The sequence below is a fragment of the Lontra canadensis genome, unplaced genomic scaffold (genome assembly GCF_010015895.1).
Source record: "Lontra canadensis isolate GAN:19392208 unplaced genomic scaffold, GSC_riverotter_1.0 scaffold8, whole genome shotgun sequence".
NCBI classification, from domain to species: domain Eukaryota; kingdom Metazoa; phylum Chordata; class Mammalia; order Carnivora; family Mustelidae; genus Lontra; species Lontra canadensis.
In genome coordinates this window covers 32,349,082-32,366,114 of record NW_022631002.1, presented here as the reverse complement: position 1 = coordinate 32,366,114, position 17,033 = coordinate 32,349,082, and the positions used below count along the sequence as shown (strand labels likewise).

The 17,033-nt window shown below is 43.5% G+C and overlaps 1 protein-coding gene across 6 annotated transcripts in view; it reads left to right on the top strand.

Annotated features, from left to right (window-relative positions):
* The window catches only part of HEATR3 (HEAT repeat containing 3), a 72,620-nt gene that overhangs the window by 5,180 nt on the left and 50,407 nt on the right, over positions 1 to 17,033 (top strand). For 5 of the 6 annotated variants that reach the window (XR_004382278.1, XM_032854529.1, XM_032854530.1 and 2 more), the window contains exons 5-11: positions 979 to 1,088; positions 4,884 to 5,024; positions 7,844 to 8,121; positions 13,278 to 13,368; positions 13,478 to 13,635; positions 13,903 to 13,985; positions 14,854 to 14,990. Coding sequence is in view for 5 of the 6 variants with exons in the window: in XM_032854529.1 (XP_032710420.1) it covers positions 979 to 1,088; positions 4,884 to 5,024; positions 7,844 to 8,121; positions 13,278 to 13,368; positions 13,478 to 13,635; positions 13,903 to 13,985; positions 14,854 to 14,990 (998 nt within the window). In the remaining variant the exon portion in view is untranslated. The remainder of the gene's footprint in view (positions 1 to 978; positions 1,089 to 4,883; positions 5,025 to 7,843; positions 8,122 to 13,277; positions 13,369 to 13,477; positions 13,636 to 13,902; positions 13,986 to 14,853; positions 14,991 to 17,033) is intronic. The other variant, XM_032854533.1, reaches the window with a different exon arrangement.

Genomic DNA, 17,033 nt, shown 5'->3' with positions numbered 1-17,033 from the left:
ATACTCTGGTCCACTCTCATTTATTGCCTGTGTGTGATAAGCTGGAGGAGTACTCTTCTCTGGAAACAGGGATCAGATTGTTGAAATCAGCTCTGTTTACCCTGTATTTAGTGTGTATGTTTATTAAGAACATTCTTAACATTAATTCTGACCTTTTTTTTTTAAAGGTAGCATACGTTCAAATGTATCATGTAATTTCTCTTTTGTCGACTGCAGATTCTGCTTGTTGAAATTATAATAGCAGTCTAGAGGAAATAAATTAGTTTTGTTTTCTTTGAAATTAGTGCCTTTTGTATAAGTATAGAGGCCTTTTATCCTTACTTTAACTTATATTATGTACTGGAAGGAATAATAGGCTGGACCCAAGGAACCACCACTAACAAAATGTGCAATCTTTGTTATTTATTTATTTAAAAAATATTTTATTTATTTATTTGACAGACAGAGATCACAAGTAGACAGAGAGGCAGGCAGAGAGAGAGGAGGAAGCAGGCTCCCTGCTGAGCAGAGAGCCCAATTCGGGGCTCGATCCCAGGACCCTGGGATCATGACCTGAGCCGAGGGCAGAGGCTCTAACCCACTGAGCCACCCAGGTGCCCCAAAGTGTGCAATCTTTGGATAGATCACTTCACCTTTTGGGGCCTACGTGTTCTTATGTATAAGATGAGGAATAGAAGTAAATTATTTCTAAGTTCTCTCCCAGCTCCAGCCTCAGATAAGGAAACTGGCATGCAGGTAAAGAGATTGGCTACAGTGTCCTACTGTGATAGAAATAAAAATACAGATAGTCAGTTTTGTTTATGTACCGTAAATAAAAATGGGCATTAGTTTCTTCATCTGTAAAAATGGGGGGTGTTTGACTTCAATTCTTGGAGTTTTTTTAATAAAGCCTAATTTATCTTTTCATGAATTGCTGTGGTTGATTTCTTAATGTTAAAATGTGAATAGTAAAACTTTTTTTTTCCCCCTTCAATTTAGTGAATGCAGTAGTAGAGCAGTATCTATATTCAACAAAGAAGGGTGTTTGGAGATTGTATTAAAGTTTTTAAGTAGATTTCCCACCAATGTTGACCTGGCTATTTCAGTAGGTAAGTGAAGAAAAAGTGATGATTTATTAAGTATGTGTGGCCTGATTTATTCCAATATAGCATGTTTCCTCTATAGGAGTAATTTTTTTTCTCATTTTATATATAAATGTGTAACTCAGTTGTATTTGTTCTGAATCTCTTGAAATCTGTGATTAATACTTTACTTACTCATACAATTTTCCTGCTCTTCACTCTGAAAGGGAGAAAGGTAATTATGTGAGCAGGTGTGGTTTCTAGTATATTACCATTCTTAGAACACTTTATTAATTCTTGAAGCTTTTATCTCCCCTTTGCTGAGAAACAGTAACCCACAACTACCAAGCCTCTGAGCCCAAGTTAATTGGAATCTAGACTTATTTAAATGTCTGGTACCACTATCTCATACTCCCAGCAGAAAACTGATAACCTGTGCTTTTTTTTTTTTTTTTAAGATTTTATTTATTTATTTGACAGAGAGATCACAAGTAGGCAGGCAGAGAGAGAGGAGGAAGCAGGCTCCATGCTGAGCAGAGAGCCCGATGCGGGGCTCGATCCCAGGACCCTGGGATCATGACCTGAGCTGAAGGCAGAGGATTAACCCACTGAGCCACCCAGGCGCCCCCTGTGCTTTTTTTGAGAGAGGAAAATAAGTGATTGAAATTTCATGTAAGGCTTGCTTCCTTTCTGTGGGAAAGGGAGAGCAGAGCCCAGCAGCTTCAGCTGTCTTGACTCCCTTATGTTCTCTCTGTGTGGTTAGAGAGCCATAGTGGGGAGTTCTTGTCTGTTTGGAGAGACAGACGAGGGTGGGTGGCCCAACTGAACTCTGGGGAGTGGAGAAATAATTGATGAAAAGCATTTCTTTTCTACCCATTATAATGACCAGGCATCAAGCTGTCCTTCTATTTAACTGTGCATTTCTCCTGGCACGGATTAAATGTATTCCCCTTCCTGATGCTTCTCTTGGCTCTAATGGATACTTTAAAGAGAATAGAAAAAAACAGTGAAATAAATACTACTGGGGAAAATTAAAAAATCAGTTTCTCAAAATGGAATCTTTGGCAGAAGGGTGATTTATGAGTAAATGTGGATTTTATTTTATTTTATTATTATTATTTTTTAAAGAATTTATTTATTTATTTGACAGACAGAAATCACAAGTAGGCAGAGAAGCAGGCAGAGAGAGAGGAGGAAGCAGGCTCCCCGCAGAGCAGAGAGCCAGCCCGACATGGGGCTCGATCCCAGGACCCTGAGATCATGACCCGAGCCGAAGGCAGAGGCTTTAACCCACTGAGCCACCCAGGCACCCCTAAATGTGGATTTTAAAAACAGTTGAACTTGGAAATTGGCAGGTGGCTTTTAATCTCAGAGGACAGCTTTTCCTCACAATTAGGGAAATTCACAAAAGTTAGTTAACAGCTTTTAGGGACGCCTGGGTGGCTCAGTGGGTTAAGCCGCTGCCTTTGGCTCAGGTCATGATCCCAGGGTCCTGGGATCGAGTCCCGCATTGGGCTCCTTGCTCAGCAGGGAGCCTGCCTCTCTCTCTGCCCCTGCCTGCCTCTTTGCCTGCTTGTGTGCTTTCTCTCTCTCTCTTTCTGACAAATAAATAAATAAAATCTTAAAAAAAAAAAAAAAGTTAGTTAACAGCTTTTAAAAGAAAAACTTCACTTCTATTTTTGTATCTTTCGTCTTGTAGATTTAGTTATTTTTAATTTTTGTTCTCTAATAAACTATAAAAAAAGGATCAGAATAAAGTAATTTTGCATTGTATAATAATGTTTTCCTTCTGCATTTAGCTAGATTCATGATTTTTTTTATTTTTTAATTTTTTTAAAGATTTTTTTTTTTTTTAATTTATTTGACAGACAGAGATCACAAGTAGGCAGAGAGGCAGGCAGAGAGAGAGAGAGAGAGGAGGAAGCAGGCAGCCTGATATGGGGCTTGATCCCAAGACCCTGATATCATAACCTGAGCTGAAGGCAGAGGCTTTAACCCACTGAGCCACCCAAGCGCCCCTACATTCATGATTTTTTAAACAAATGTCAAATTACTTTCGTTTGAAAATCAAGCAGGGTTTACATACAATAAAGTGAACTTCTGAGGTTCCATCCTGTGTATTAACATGGCTTTCTTTGATCTTGTATTGACTTTATGGTAGCAACCACAGTTTCTCTTGGCTTTTTGCTAAAGTGAATTTAATTAGTCTCTTAATGAAAAAAAATTATATTTGGATATATGTGTATATGTAGATTTGTATACAAATGTATTTGGGGAACCAAACTAGATCCCAGCAGTAGTATATATTTTGACTAATTTTGATGGGCATGATCAACTATGAAATTTTGAGACCTGGAAAGAAATGGATTTGTTTGGAATGCACTAAGAAAAACACATTTGGGTTTGCTTTCTCTTTTGTGCTTCAGAGGTTCTTCTGTCAAACCTGTCAGGCAATCCCAGCTGTTCTGATACTTTCATTTAATTATTTCTGATTTGCTATTTGTAATCCATTGTCTTGTTTAACACAAGGGAAGAGTTAAGCACTAAAGGGGTCAGATGTCTTATAATATGATAGCCATCTCTTAATTTACTCATTTTTTTTAAAGATTTTTATTTATTTGACAGACAGAGATCACAAGTAGGCAGAGAGGCAGGCAGAGAGAGAGGTGGGAAGCAGGCTCCCTTCCGAGCAGAGAGCCCGATGTGGGGCTCGATCCCAGGACCCTGGGATCATGACCTGAGTCAAAGGCAGAGGCTTTAACCCACTGAGCCACCCAGGTGCCCCAAGGTCATGCTGAATTTAAAGGAAGCCAGAATATTCCCAAGCCCAGGGCTTGCTCTCAATAACAGGACTGCTAAAAGTGATCTCTCTCCTGCAGGCTGTTTGCTACTGGTCCCTGATACGTACAGAAATTGAGGAAAAATCTTAATAAATGTTCATAATAATTCTACATAGTCAACATATTTTTTTAAAGATTTTTAAAAATTTATTTGACAGACAGAGATTACAAGTAGGCAGTAGAGGGGGAAGCAGGCTCTCCGCGGAGCAGAGAGCCCGATGCGGGGCTCGATCCCAGGACCCTGGGATTATGACCTGAGCTGAAGGCAGAGGCTTTAACCTACTGAGCCACCCAGGCGCCCCTACATTGTCAAAATATTTAAGAGCCTTTTAAATTGTATTTTGTAAAAGTGTATTTTGTAAGGAATTAAGAATTAAAAAGAAGAGGAAAAAAAATCTTTCATTGCACTGACCATTTGAGAAGCCCCATTTGCACCTACCATCCTTGAAGTATGCTTACTTTACTAAAGCTCTCTGTGTCTGAAGAAGTTATAAAGATGCCGATGTCAGATGGAACTGGAGAGGATAATGCTAAGTGAAATAAGTCAGTCAGAAGAAGACCAATACCATATGATTTCATTTACATGTGAAATTTAAAGAAACAAAAAGGATGAACATAGAAGAAGAGAAGGAAATAGAAAATAAGAAAAAAAAAAAAGAGGGAAGCACGCCATTAGAGACTGTTTATTCGGGGGAACAAACTGAGGGTTTGCTGGAGGGGAGGCGGGTGGGAGGATGGGGTAATTGGGTGATGGACGTTGAGGGGGGCACTTGATGGAATAAGCACTGGGTTGGGTATATTGTACGCAACTGCTGAATCACTGAATTTTACTGCTAAAACTGATAATACAGTATATGTTAACTAAATTGAATTTAAATACGAAATTAAAAAAAGATGCAAATGTTTTCTGATGAGTTAGATTGGTGTAAATTATCCTAGCAGAATTCGTTTGTGTTTTAATACTTAATTTTTATCTTTCTAGCATATTGTTTGCAGACAGTGACTGAAGATAACCCAGAGCTGCTGAAATCTTTCAGTGCCCCAGGATTGCACATATTGGAGTCAGCAATGCTTTCTCCTGTCAGTTCCATGGAGTACATTCTATTAAAGACATTGGTGGCAGGTAAAATTTAGCCATAGGCGACAATGTGCTTCATTAGTCATTTGTAATGGGTCGAGATGGAAGCCAGAATTCAGTCATTCGTTCATTTTCACCACATAGTGACCTCCTGTGCTTATTTATGTCTGTTCTGAAAATCGTAATACTTAAGTGGCGATCCTTAATTCAAGCGGTTATGGGGGGCACCTGGGTGGCTCAGTGGGTTAACCATCTGCCTTTGGCTCAGGTCATGATCTCAGGGTCCTGAGATCGAGCCCTTCATCGGGCTCTCTGTTGGGCAGGGAGCCTGCTTCCCCCTCTCTGCCTGCCTCTCTGCCTACTTGTGATGTCTCTTTCTGTCAAATAAATAAATAAAATCTTAAAAAAAAAAAAAGTAATGGGGTGCCTGGCTGGCTCAGTTGTTAAGTGTCTGCCTTTGGGGGCACTTGGGTGGCTCAGTGGGTTAAAGCCTCTGCCTTCGGCTCAGGTCATGATCCCAGAGTCCTGGGATCGAGCCCCGCATCGGGCTCTCTGCTCAGCAGGGACCCTGCTTCCCCCCCGCCCCCACCTGCCTCTCTGCCTACTTGTGATCTCTGTCTGTCAAATAAATAAGTAAAATCTTTAAAAAAAAAAAAAAAGTGTCTGCCTTTGGCTCAGGTCATGATCCCAGGGTCCGGGGATCCAGCCCTGTATTGGGCTTCCTGCTCAGCGGGAAGTCTGCTTCTCCATCTCTCACTCCCACTGCTTGTGTTCCTCTCCTGCTGTGACTCTCTCTGTCAAATAAATAAATAAATAAATGAAAGAGGTTATGATAGTTGCGGAGCCTTAGGTTCTCCTCAATTTAACAAGCTACGTCTTTGTATGAAGTGCTATTGTCAGGCTCTTCTCCTGTTATGAACCAGGGAGTTCAGAGATAGTCTGTGGGCATCTAGGACATGACCACTCACTTTTCTATAAATTCTGTATTCCCAGCTCCTTTTCCCTTGGGATTTCTAAGTGTAGAGATAAGAAATAATCTGGCGGTCTGTTGAGGAGTGGGTAGTTTATATATCTTCTGTATGTATCTTTGTCTTGCCCTTGCAGCGGTAATTTTATCCTGAGAGGTGCTGTTTTTTGTTTTTTTGTTTTTTTTAAAGATTTTTTAAAATTATTTATTTATTTGACAGAGAGATCTCAAGTAGGCAGAGAGGCAGTCAGAGAGAGAGGAGGAAGCAGGCTCCCTGCGGAGCAGAGAGCCCAATGTGGGCCTCGATCCCAGGACCCTGGGACCATGACCCGAGCTGAAGGCAGAGGCTTTAACCCACTGAGCCACCCAGGCGCCCGAGAGGTGTTGTTTTTTAAAGTAGTGAAATATATGTAACATAGACTTTACCATCTTGACCATTGTTGAGTGCACATTCACTGTTGTGCAGCCAGTCTCCAGGACTCTTTTTGCAAAAGTGAAACTCCGTATACATTGAACAACTTCCTATTTTCCCGCCCTCCCACCCCCAGCAGCCATCATCCTACTTTCTATCTCTATGAATCTGAATTTTTAGGTGCCTCATAGAAGTGGAATTATGCAGTGTTTTTCTTTCTGTGACTGGCTAATTTCATTTATTTTATTTTTTTAATCTTTTTTTTTTTTTAAAGTAAGCTCTGCACCCAGTGTGGGGCTAGAATTCATAACCTTGAGATCAAGAGTTGTATGCTGTACCAACTATGACTAATTCATTTGATATAATGTCCTCAGAGTTCTTCCATGTTGTAGTGTGTGTCAGAATTTCCTCCCTTTTTAAGGCTGAATAACATTCCACTATATGTATATATTTTATTTAACCGTTCATCAGGAATTGGGCACTTGGGCTGGTGGCTGTTGAATAATACTGCTGTGAATATGGGTGGGCAACGTATCTGTTTGAGTCCCTGCTTTCAAATCTTTTGGGTCCATATCCAGGATGTATTTTGATTTGAGCAGTGACTTGTTTATTATTATATTATTACTAATTAATTAATTAATTAATATTATTTTATTATTCATTTTATTTTATTTTAATTGATTTTATTTATTTATTATTTATTATGTATTATTATTATATATTATATATTGTATATATGTTATTATTATTATTATTTTCCAGGGTGTTTTTTTTTTTTTCAGTTAGTCTGTCTGCCTTCTTAATGGTAGCTTCTGTTTTTTTGTGTTTTTTTATTAAAGATTTTTATTCGTTCATTTGACAGAGAGCACAAGTAGGCAGAGAGGCAGGCAGAGAGAGAGGGGGAAGCAGACTGCCCGCTGAGCAGAGAGCCCAATGTGGGGCTCGATCCCAGGACCCTGGGATCATGACCTGAGCCAAAGGCAGAGGCTTAACACACTGAGCCACCCAGGCGCCCCCGCCTCCCCGTTCTTTTCTGATAAGCAAAAAACCAAGAACCTGCTGTCTGGTTTGTCGATGAGACCTTGGAATTTTAGTGCATTTCATTCCTCTCTTGGAATAGAAGAAGCTGCCTAGGAGGGCAGCTCAGGCTAAGATGAAAAAGAGCGAGGCAGCTTCATTTGTCATTTCAAGTGAAACTTGATCGGTGTTCTCTGGATCTGTTGCTGTGCGGTGTGTCCAAGAGAGGCATCATGTGCCAAGGAAGAGAGAGGATCATGCTGGACTGTAGGGAGCTGCTGCTGCCTCTGTGCAAAGTTTTTTTTTTTACATTTCACAAAAAAACACAGGCAGAGGGTTTGAGGTTTTTTTTTTTTTTTTTTTTTTTTTAATTACACCTGAGCTTAAAAGAACCAATCTTGTGGAGACTGTATTTAATAAGAGCTTTCACAGGCGAGTCCTTTGTCCTTACATGCATTTTCCCCCCAGGTACCATTTGGAACCTAAAGGACATTATTCCATCCAAGAGTCAGGCAGAAATCATAAATGCCATACTGAAGGTCTTGTCTGACGTTCTGGACCTGGACGCTGGTGAGACGGTAATTCGAATGCAGGAGGCTGAAAAGCAGAGGTTAGAAGCCGCTGCAGAGACGGAAGACGTGCTGGAGAGTGCCAGCCGTGATGCTCTGATGGAAGATGATGAAATGGAAGAGATCCCGCACAAAAGGAAAGTCAGAAGGAAAACCTTCGTTTCAGATTTGCTTCCAGTAAGTCCCTTGGATACGCGCAAGCCTGGATTCACGCAGCCGCTTTCTTCTGATAGGTATCCTGCGCTCTGTAGAAGGCTGTTGCGGGTCAGTTAGCTATAAAGTGACTATTAGTAGCAGTCCGTCATGTTTCCCCGTTGGCTTTCACTGAAGCGTTAGAAATCTGCTCCCAAAGGGGGAGAAAACATCTGTCTAGAATGAAACGTTTCTTTTTTTTTTTTTTTTTTTAAAGATTTTATTTATTTATTTGACAGACAGAGATCACAAGTAGGCAGAGAGGCAGGCAGAGAGAGAGGAGGAAGCAGGCTCTCCACAGAGCAGAGACCCCGATGCGGGGTTTGATCCCAGGACCCTGGGATCATGACCTGAGCCGAAGGCAGAGGCTTTAACCCACTGAGCCACCCGGGCACCCCACAGAATGAAACTTTTCTATACCGAGGATTTCCAAGAGGGGAGCGACCCAAGTCAGAGCTTTTGTTAGAAGTGTGCAGTCGTCTTCCCAACTCCTGTGTCTCCCCCCCTTCAGTTACCCTCTCCACCAGATTGTCTTCGTAGCAAAGGAGTTTTTACTTTGGAATGTGCCCTGCATTTTTGTCTCTCTTGTTTTCATAGTTATCCTTACCAAAATAGCAGGCCCCGTCTGCATTCGCCCACCACTGCTAAGCAGAGGTGGCTGGGTGCTTGGGAGGACTCGTGGTTTCCTGTGCTTGCCAGCGCGCCGTGCCGGAGTACGAGTGATCGCACTCGGGCCGGGAGCAGGTCAGCAGAGCCCGTCAGCAGAGACGGGGCCATGGTTTGGGAAGATGTTGTTGGGAAGTCAGGGAGCACAGTGGCTTGGCTTTATTCGCTCAGGTACGCATTTTCTTATGCTCCTGTTGCGTGCCCGGCACGGTGCGAATACCGATGCTAGAAAGATGACTGAGACATTCTTTTGCTTCCAGGGACCTTTTCCAACTTGGGAGGACAGACACATAGTTAGGACACGTGGCAGAGCTCGTGCTAAGAGCAGGGATAGGGCTGCGCACAGATTTCCGAGGGGGTCGTTTGTACAGCGAGGCACGCTGGATGGATGGCCCTGATGGGAGAGGAGATGAAGAGGTTGTTGGAGAAGGCTTCTTGGACGGAACACCTAGCTGTCTTTTTTTTTTTTTTTTTTAAGATTTTTATTCATTTGACAGACAGATCACAAGTAGGCAGAGAGGCAGGAGGAGGAGGAGGCAGGCTCCCCGCTGAGCAGAGAGCCCGATGTGAGGCTCGATCCCAGGACCCTGGGATCATGACCTGAGCCGAAGGCAGAGGCTTTAACCACTGAGCCACCCAGGCGCCCCACACCTAGCTGTCTTAAGGGATGGGATGGGAACAGCGTGGTGAAAGCTGTTAGTGTCGTCAGGGGCCCTGGAGGCAGGGTGATGGGTTAGCCCGCTGATGGCCGAGTTCTGAAGAAAGATGGCAGAGGCTGAGAGGGAGGAGCCCTAGTCCTGTCCTCAGGCTTTCTGTGGTTCCAGGTGTGGCCTCTCCTGATCCACCTCGAGTGAACTGAAACAGAGCTGTCTTCAGTCAGAGTCTTTGGGTTTTGAGACGTTTATGCCCAACATAAGAGATCTTTAAGCGGAATATACCTGAAAATAAATAGAACAGTGTCCTACTTTCCTGGATTCGCAGAGACTTATAGAGCCTGAGTTGGGGGTATTTTAATGAAGTTGAAGTGTTTTCAGGAGAACGACCTTCCCAGCCCCCATGGGTGGGTCGCCCTTCCGTTCACAGCATCCTGTTAAGCCCTTGAGCTGCTTGCAAGTCGTAAAGTTGCTTTAGAATCATAGCACCGCTTTTGGTGTGGGCGGGCACGTATTTGAACCCCAGGTTTACTCCTTGTTCTGTAGTCTGATTAGAATTTTCAATCAGTAAAACAAGATAGAGGCAGAGCCATGTGCTGTGTCCTCCCAAAGAGGTGTTTCTAGGGAACCCTAGCCGCATTTTCTCTGCAGTTGTCATGGGAAGGGGGTTACAGATCTGGGACAGACATTCCCGCTCCCCCCAACCCCCTCAGGGAAGGTCAGGATGTGCCGGGTCAGGGCTTGGAGGCTCTACAGTTGTGGTATTGCACAGAGCGGCCCAACCAGTAACACGGGAACCCTGTTTGACCACACCGGCTCCCCATCAGCGGGAGCAGGGAGTACAGCGGGGCTGTCTGTGCACTCAAGTATCTGAAATCCCTTGTCCGGGGGCGGGAGAGCGGCGCTCTTGCATCCTTCCACCTTCCAGCCTTGCTTCCCGGTAACTCCTGTAGCAGCAAGGTGGGGACTGAGATGCATGTCTACCAAGATTCAGTGCCACGTCGTAAAAAGTACTGGAAATTAACCACTATTTAGGCATTTGTTTTCCTTTGTATTATTTATTTATTTATTTTAAAAAGATTTTATTTATTTGACAGAGGGAGAGAGATCACAAGTAGGCAGAGAGGCAGGCAGAGAAAGAGAGGAGGAAGCAGGCTCCCCACTGAGCAGAGAGCCTGATGCGGGGCTCAATCCCAGGACCCTGAGATCATGACCTGAGCCGAAGGCAGAGGCTTAACCCACTGAGCCACTCAGGCACCCATGTTCGTATTATTTAAAAGTAGAACATTGGTGCTTATAAAATGCAATGTTTTCTTATAAGGAAAGCTTGCTTCTTACAGTCTGTTAACCTAACTGAGTAGACCGGGTGATTAACATGCTGGTCAGTCAGCCAGTGTTTAAGTGCCAGTAGGGTGCTGGGCGTCCTGCTGATATGTGTCCGGAATAAGGACTGTCCGGACAGCTCTGGTCTTTCCCACTGCCTGGTGGCTAGTGCAGGAAGCCTTTGGAATCAAAACCTTTGATCTGCATCATTTAACTAAGAAAGTATAACACAAATATGTAAAGAGAACCAACCCAATCTGTCATTTTAACAGGTGCAGAAGTAGAAGAGTTCTACTTGCCCAGCTTCCCCGGTTCTCAGTGATCAAATCATAGTCTGTTCTATTTCGTCTGTTTCCCCACTTCGCATATTTTGGAGCAAATCTCAGATGTCATAACATTTTGTCAAGACTGGTTCTTTATGTTCATTTGATGACAGTAAAAAGCAGAGAATGGTTCTGAGCAGGAGAATTCTATAAAGAAGTAGAACTTAACTTCAGGGTTCCTCTAAGGGGATGGGAGCACAGCAACATGTCTTATTTAGCTCTGAGTCAACTGTAATAGACCTTTGCTTACTTGAATATCATACACACATGAAGCAGATAGGGATAATTTTTATATATGTTCTTCCCAACAATAAAAGGAATATAAATACAGGGATTCCTGTGGAGTGCCTGGGTGTCTCAGTGGTTAAGCCTCTGCCTTCGGCTCAGGTCATGATCTCAGGGTCCTGGGATCGAGCCCCACATCAGGCTCTCTGCACAGTGGGGAGCCTGCTTCTCCCTCTCTCTCTGCCTGCCTCTCTGCCTACTTGTGATCTCTGTCTGTCAAATAAATAAATAAAATCTTTAAAAAGAATAAATAAAGGGATTCCTAAGCTTCATCTTTTAAAGATTTTATTTATTTATTTGACAGACAGAGATCACAAGTAGGCAGAGCGGCAGACAGAGGGAAAGGGAGAAGCAGGCTCTCCACTGAGCAGGGAGCCTGATGCGGGGCTCAATCCCAGGACTCTGGGATCATGACCTGAGCCGAAGGTCGACGCTTAACTGACTGAGCCACCCAGGCACCCCCTAAGCTACATCTTAAATGAGCACTTTGCTTTTAAAAATAATTTTTATAAAAAATAAGTTAATTAAATAATTATATTTTAATAATAATTTTATTCCAAGCTTATTTTTATTATTTTACAGATTTTGATGTAAGTAATCTCTATGCCCAATGCGGACCTTGAACTCACAACCCCGAGATCAAGAGTTGCATGCTCTCTGACTGAGCCAGCTAGGTGCCCCCTATTTATTATTTTTTAATAATAACTTTGAATATGGTTCAAAATTGCAGTCAAATTGTTGTACAAGAAGTTGCTGGAGGATTATAAATCAGTGTGAACATTCTGGAAAAGAAAATAGAAACATGTCACAGGCCCTATAGTTGACCCTTTGACCCAGTAAATCTAAGGAAATGAGATATCCAAGTAATCTGAAATATGCCAAATTAAATGATAGTGTATCCATTTAATGGAATATGGTACAGGCATTAAAAGACAATTAGAAGCTTGTTGAAAGGGGGAAACATTCAGACAATAAAATATACCGTATTTTTAGCCTATGCACTGTTCTGCAATATCACTGTAGCTATTTCACTTTTCATAGGTAACTTGAGAATTAAGGTCGCGTAAATTTATACAGCCCGTTTTAGGTATGGTAATTGATAAGTTCATGTTAATTATTTCCAGAGAAGAAAGTTCTTCCCTTTCTTCAGTCTTAAAGGAATACTTTTTTTTTTTTTTAAGATTTTATGTATTTGTTAGAGATAGAGCACAAGCTGGGAGGAGAGGGAGAAGCAGGCTCCCTGCTGAGTGGGGGCTCAGTCCCAGGACCCTGAGATCATAACCTAAGCCAAACGCAGACACTTAACCAACTGAGCCACCCAGGTGCCCTGAAGTGTTTAGGATGCTTTCTCGCCTGCTTCAGGGAAACCCAGGAAGCAAGCCTGTCTGCACCTTAGCCAGGCCCTGTTGGTCACACAAGGGCTCATTAGTAGTTCTTGGTAACGCAGTGTTTTCCAAGGAGCATCTAAGCATCTGAAAGCTGGTTTATTGTGGGTAAGTGCCTGGTCTCTGAAATGAGCTCTTGTTTTAATCGTAGAATGCTGAGCTACTTCTTAACACATTATTTTAAGTTTCAGGGTGAATTCAGTTCAGAATTCCTGAATATTTTTCTCTTCTCTCCAGCTAACTAAGCAACACCTAGAGAATAACTGTACAGATATATGGCAGCCCAGTTAACAGCCCCCTGCTGCTCGGGGCAGGAGCAGTCCTAATGCTTGCTTGTACTTCAGCACGTTATGACTGTTCTTCTGGCTGCCCCATGCCCCGTGCACTCTATTCCAGGGGTAAAAAAAAAAAATCATCTAATAGGCTCCAACTAAGGACATTCGTGTGAAAATCTTTTCCCAAACATAGAGAGTTGGTTGTTGGATTTTTTTTTTTTTTCCCTTTAGTCCACCGACAAGGAACTGAGAGAGACCATAGCATTGTTGACGGCCCAGCAGACTGCCCTGGAAATTATCGTCAACATGTGCTGCACGGAAGGTTTGTTACCCATTTACAAAGTTCAGACATTCTTCCCTGGACTGAAAGGGCAGCTTCCATGAGGACTGTCTTAGACACTCCAGTTACGTGTGGTTTGCACTCTTCCCAGATCCCTCCGATGATGAGTGGGAAGAGCTCTCCAGCAGTGATGAGAGCGATGCCTTTATGGAGAATTCCTTCAGTGAGTGCGGTGGGCAGCTGCTGTCTCCCCTCTGCCTCTCCCACGAGGTTCACACGGCTTTCACCAACTACCTCATCCCAAAGAAGGTAGTCTGTTTCAAGTCCAGCCTCATTGTGGAGCACGGGAAGGAAGGGCTTACAAGAGCTATTCACCATGTATGCAAAAGAGGTTTGCTTGCACTTCCAGACTGTGGGCAGCTGGTAAGAAAGAAGCTAGAAGTAACGGTAGTGGGAGGACGCTGGAAAGTAGATCCTTCCGAAGCCTGGAGGTAGTAGGTTGGGACTTGATAAAGGGATCGTGAGTAAACCGATGCTACTCTTTAACCTTTGCTTTGCTGCCTTTCTTAAATCTAGATTTTTGAGAAAACTGCCTTTCCAAACAGCACTGCCGTTGACCTATGTTCTAGGAGTCCCACTTGGAAATCTTTGATTAGAAAGTAAGAGCTTTTCTGTTTTCAAAACTCTTTGTCCTTATGTTATTCCATGAAAGGATGAACCACTAACCAGAAGAAGCTGACTCCCCCCAGATTGAAGAGCCCCGTTCCTGTGACTGTTCCCTAGAAAAATGTGTGCATTGTGCCCTAAATGTGTATAGCAGTGTGGCTCCAGCTGCCGCAACCAGGAAACAACCTCCGTGTCCGGCAGCGGCAGGAGAAAAAAATAAATTTTGACAGAATCACCCAGTAAAATATATACAGCAGTTAAAAAAAGAAAGAAAGAAAGAAAGCTAAACTAGAACATTGAACAAGAAAGTAAGGCCCCCAAAAATATACACATTGCGATACCGTTTTCACAAAGTTCAGTAACTGGCAACCCTTGACTGTTTTGTTTTAGGATACATACCTAGGTGGTAAACCCCAAAAGGAGACCAAGAAAGTACAGATAGTGCCGACCTTCATGGGTCAGAGAGGGAAGGGATAGATGCCCTGTGAGGGTGTGAGCCGGGTTTCTTATCTAGGGGCATGGTGTTTGCTCTATAAACTGTTAAACTCTGTATGTGTGTTGAGCACTTTATGTTTGTCCTGTTTCACAATTCAGAATCGTTTTGCTGATGCCACCATGTGTAGAAATTCTTCCAAAGCAAATTCCTTATGACTCATAAAGGGAGTTGTGCCTCGGGCCCCGGGTGCTCAAGCAATTTGATGAGGCAGATAATCAGTTCACCTTAAGATTCTTTGTTAATAGTCACACACACTGCGTACGGGTATTCCCAGTCAGAGTCTGAAGCTTAGGTTACCAGGGAATACTGAATTCTGTTGGGTAACTACTGGAGGAACTGACTGCATTCTTTGCCTTCCTTTCCAGAATGAACACTATCCAGTGCAGAGCCCTCGTGTGTCTCCAGAGTCTTGTATCCCTCCTGGATGTGGACCACCTTGGGGGACCTGCAGCCTTGCAGACACTTGCACAACATCTGTCCCAGCTGCTTTTTTCTCAGCCAGGTAAATAGTCAGGCCTCACCGTGAAAGACTATTTGGATCAAGCAGAGTTTTGAAGGGTGAGGAACGTGGACTTGGTATTGTGCCGTGCCTGTCCTCCAACCTGCAGAAACCTTTTCCAAGCACAAAGTTGTAGTTGCCAGTGGCGTTGAGTCCAAACAACATTTGTAAGCTGGTCTTTGGGTTATACTGTTATTTTTTATTAAAATTAGTTGCATCCAGTTATATCAGGCCAATAAGGCTGAATCACACATATAAATATTAGGCCCCATGAAGATATTTGGGTAATTCTCTAGTCTTTATTTTTCTTCTTCATCTTCTTCTTTTTTTTTTTAAGATTTTATTTACTTACTTGACAGAGAGAGACAGCGAGAGAGGGAACACAAGCATGGGGAGTGGGAGAGGGGGAAGCAGGCTTCCCGCTGAGCAGGTAACCTGATGCGGGCGTCGATCCCAGGACCCTGGGATCGTGACCTGAGCTGAAGGCAGAGCCTTAACGACTGAGTCACCCAGCCGCCCTTTATTTTTTTTTCCTAAACATAAAACCATTTGAGTTACATTTGATCAGGCAATCCGTGCTTGTATTACAGAATTTACAGGTTACTAGAGGACATAAAGCGGAAAGCCTCTCTCCTTTTCCTCATACCATCCAGTTCCTCTCCCAGTGTCCATCACGCTACCAATTTTCTTGGGTATTTTTCCATTCTTAATATGAAAAGTATGTGTGTGTTTCTTTGTTTGCTTTTTAAGATTTTATCTAGTTGACAGAGAGAGACACAGCGAGAGAGAGAACACAAGCAGGGGGAGTGGGAGAGGGAGAAGCAGGCTTCCCACTGAGCAGCGAGCCCAGTGTGGGGCTCGATCCCAGGACCCCGGAATCATGACCTGAGCCAAAGGCAGACGCTTAATGTCTGAGCCACCCAGGTGCCCCCCGCCCTTTTTTCTTAAGTTTTTTTTAATTTTTAAGTAATTTCTATACCCAATGTGGGGCTCAGACTCAGTGACCCTGAGATCAAGACTTGCACATTCTTTTAACTGAGCCAGCCAGGTGCCCCATTCCCCAGTTCTTCTAGACATCTTTTTTTTTTTTTTTTTTTTTTTTAATTTAAAGAGCGTGCACGAGCAGGGGATGGGGCAGAGGGAGAGGGAGAAGCAGGCTCCCCACTGACCAGGGAGCTCAACAAGGGACTCTTCATCCCCGGACTCTGGGATTATGACCTGAAGCAAAGGCAGACGCTCAACCGACCGAACCACCCAGGTGTCCCTATTTTGCACACCATCAAGTTAATACAAGGTGCTGTGCATTTAGTAGTGCACATTTCAGAAGTTCTAGGTCAGTTTTTATTTATTTTTTATTTTTTTATTTTTTAAAGATTTTATTTATTTATTTGACAGACAGAGATCACAAGTAGGCAGAGAGACAGGCAGAGAGAAAGAGAGGAGGGAGCAGGCTCCCTGCTGAGCAGAGAGCCCGATGCGGGGCTCGATCCCAAGACCCTGAGATCATGACCTGAGCCGAAAGCAGAAGCTTAACTCTTTGAGCCACCCAGGCGCCCCTCTAGGTCAGTTTTTAAAAATAAAGTAAATGTTCAGAAACCCGTATATAGTTACTGTTCTGTCTCTACGGACCAGCATTAGTCAGCGGATGTAGTTTTCCAGTGATCTCAGGCTACGCATTCTTTAGCTGGTGTGATCATGTGAAAACCGTGCCCAGCCACACCTAACACAGGACAGAGACAAGACTGGGCAGGCTCTGGCTACAGAGGTGGCTTGTTGGTGTGGCTGGCCGGATAACTATAGCTTTGTGTTTGTCTCCCAGCGTTATAAACCAGGCAGAGATCTGGATGGTTGGGTTGGGGGGGTTTGGTTACTGGAGAGGGGATGTTTTCTCTGACTCCTGCTGATATTCTGGCTGCCTCCAGTCCAGCCGAATATCCCATAGTGGAAGACAGGGAGGGATGCTGTTGCTCAGGCCCACTCCCATCCATCCTTCACGTGGGCCCCCTGTAGGGAGCTGGGCCACATGGGCTTGTACACAGCCAGGCC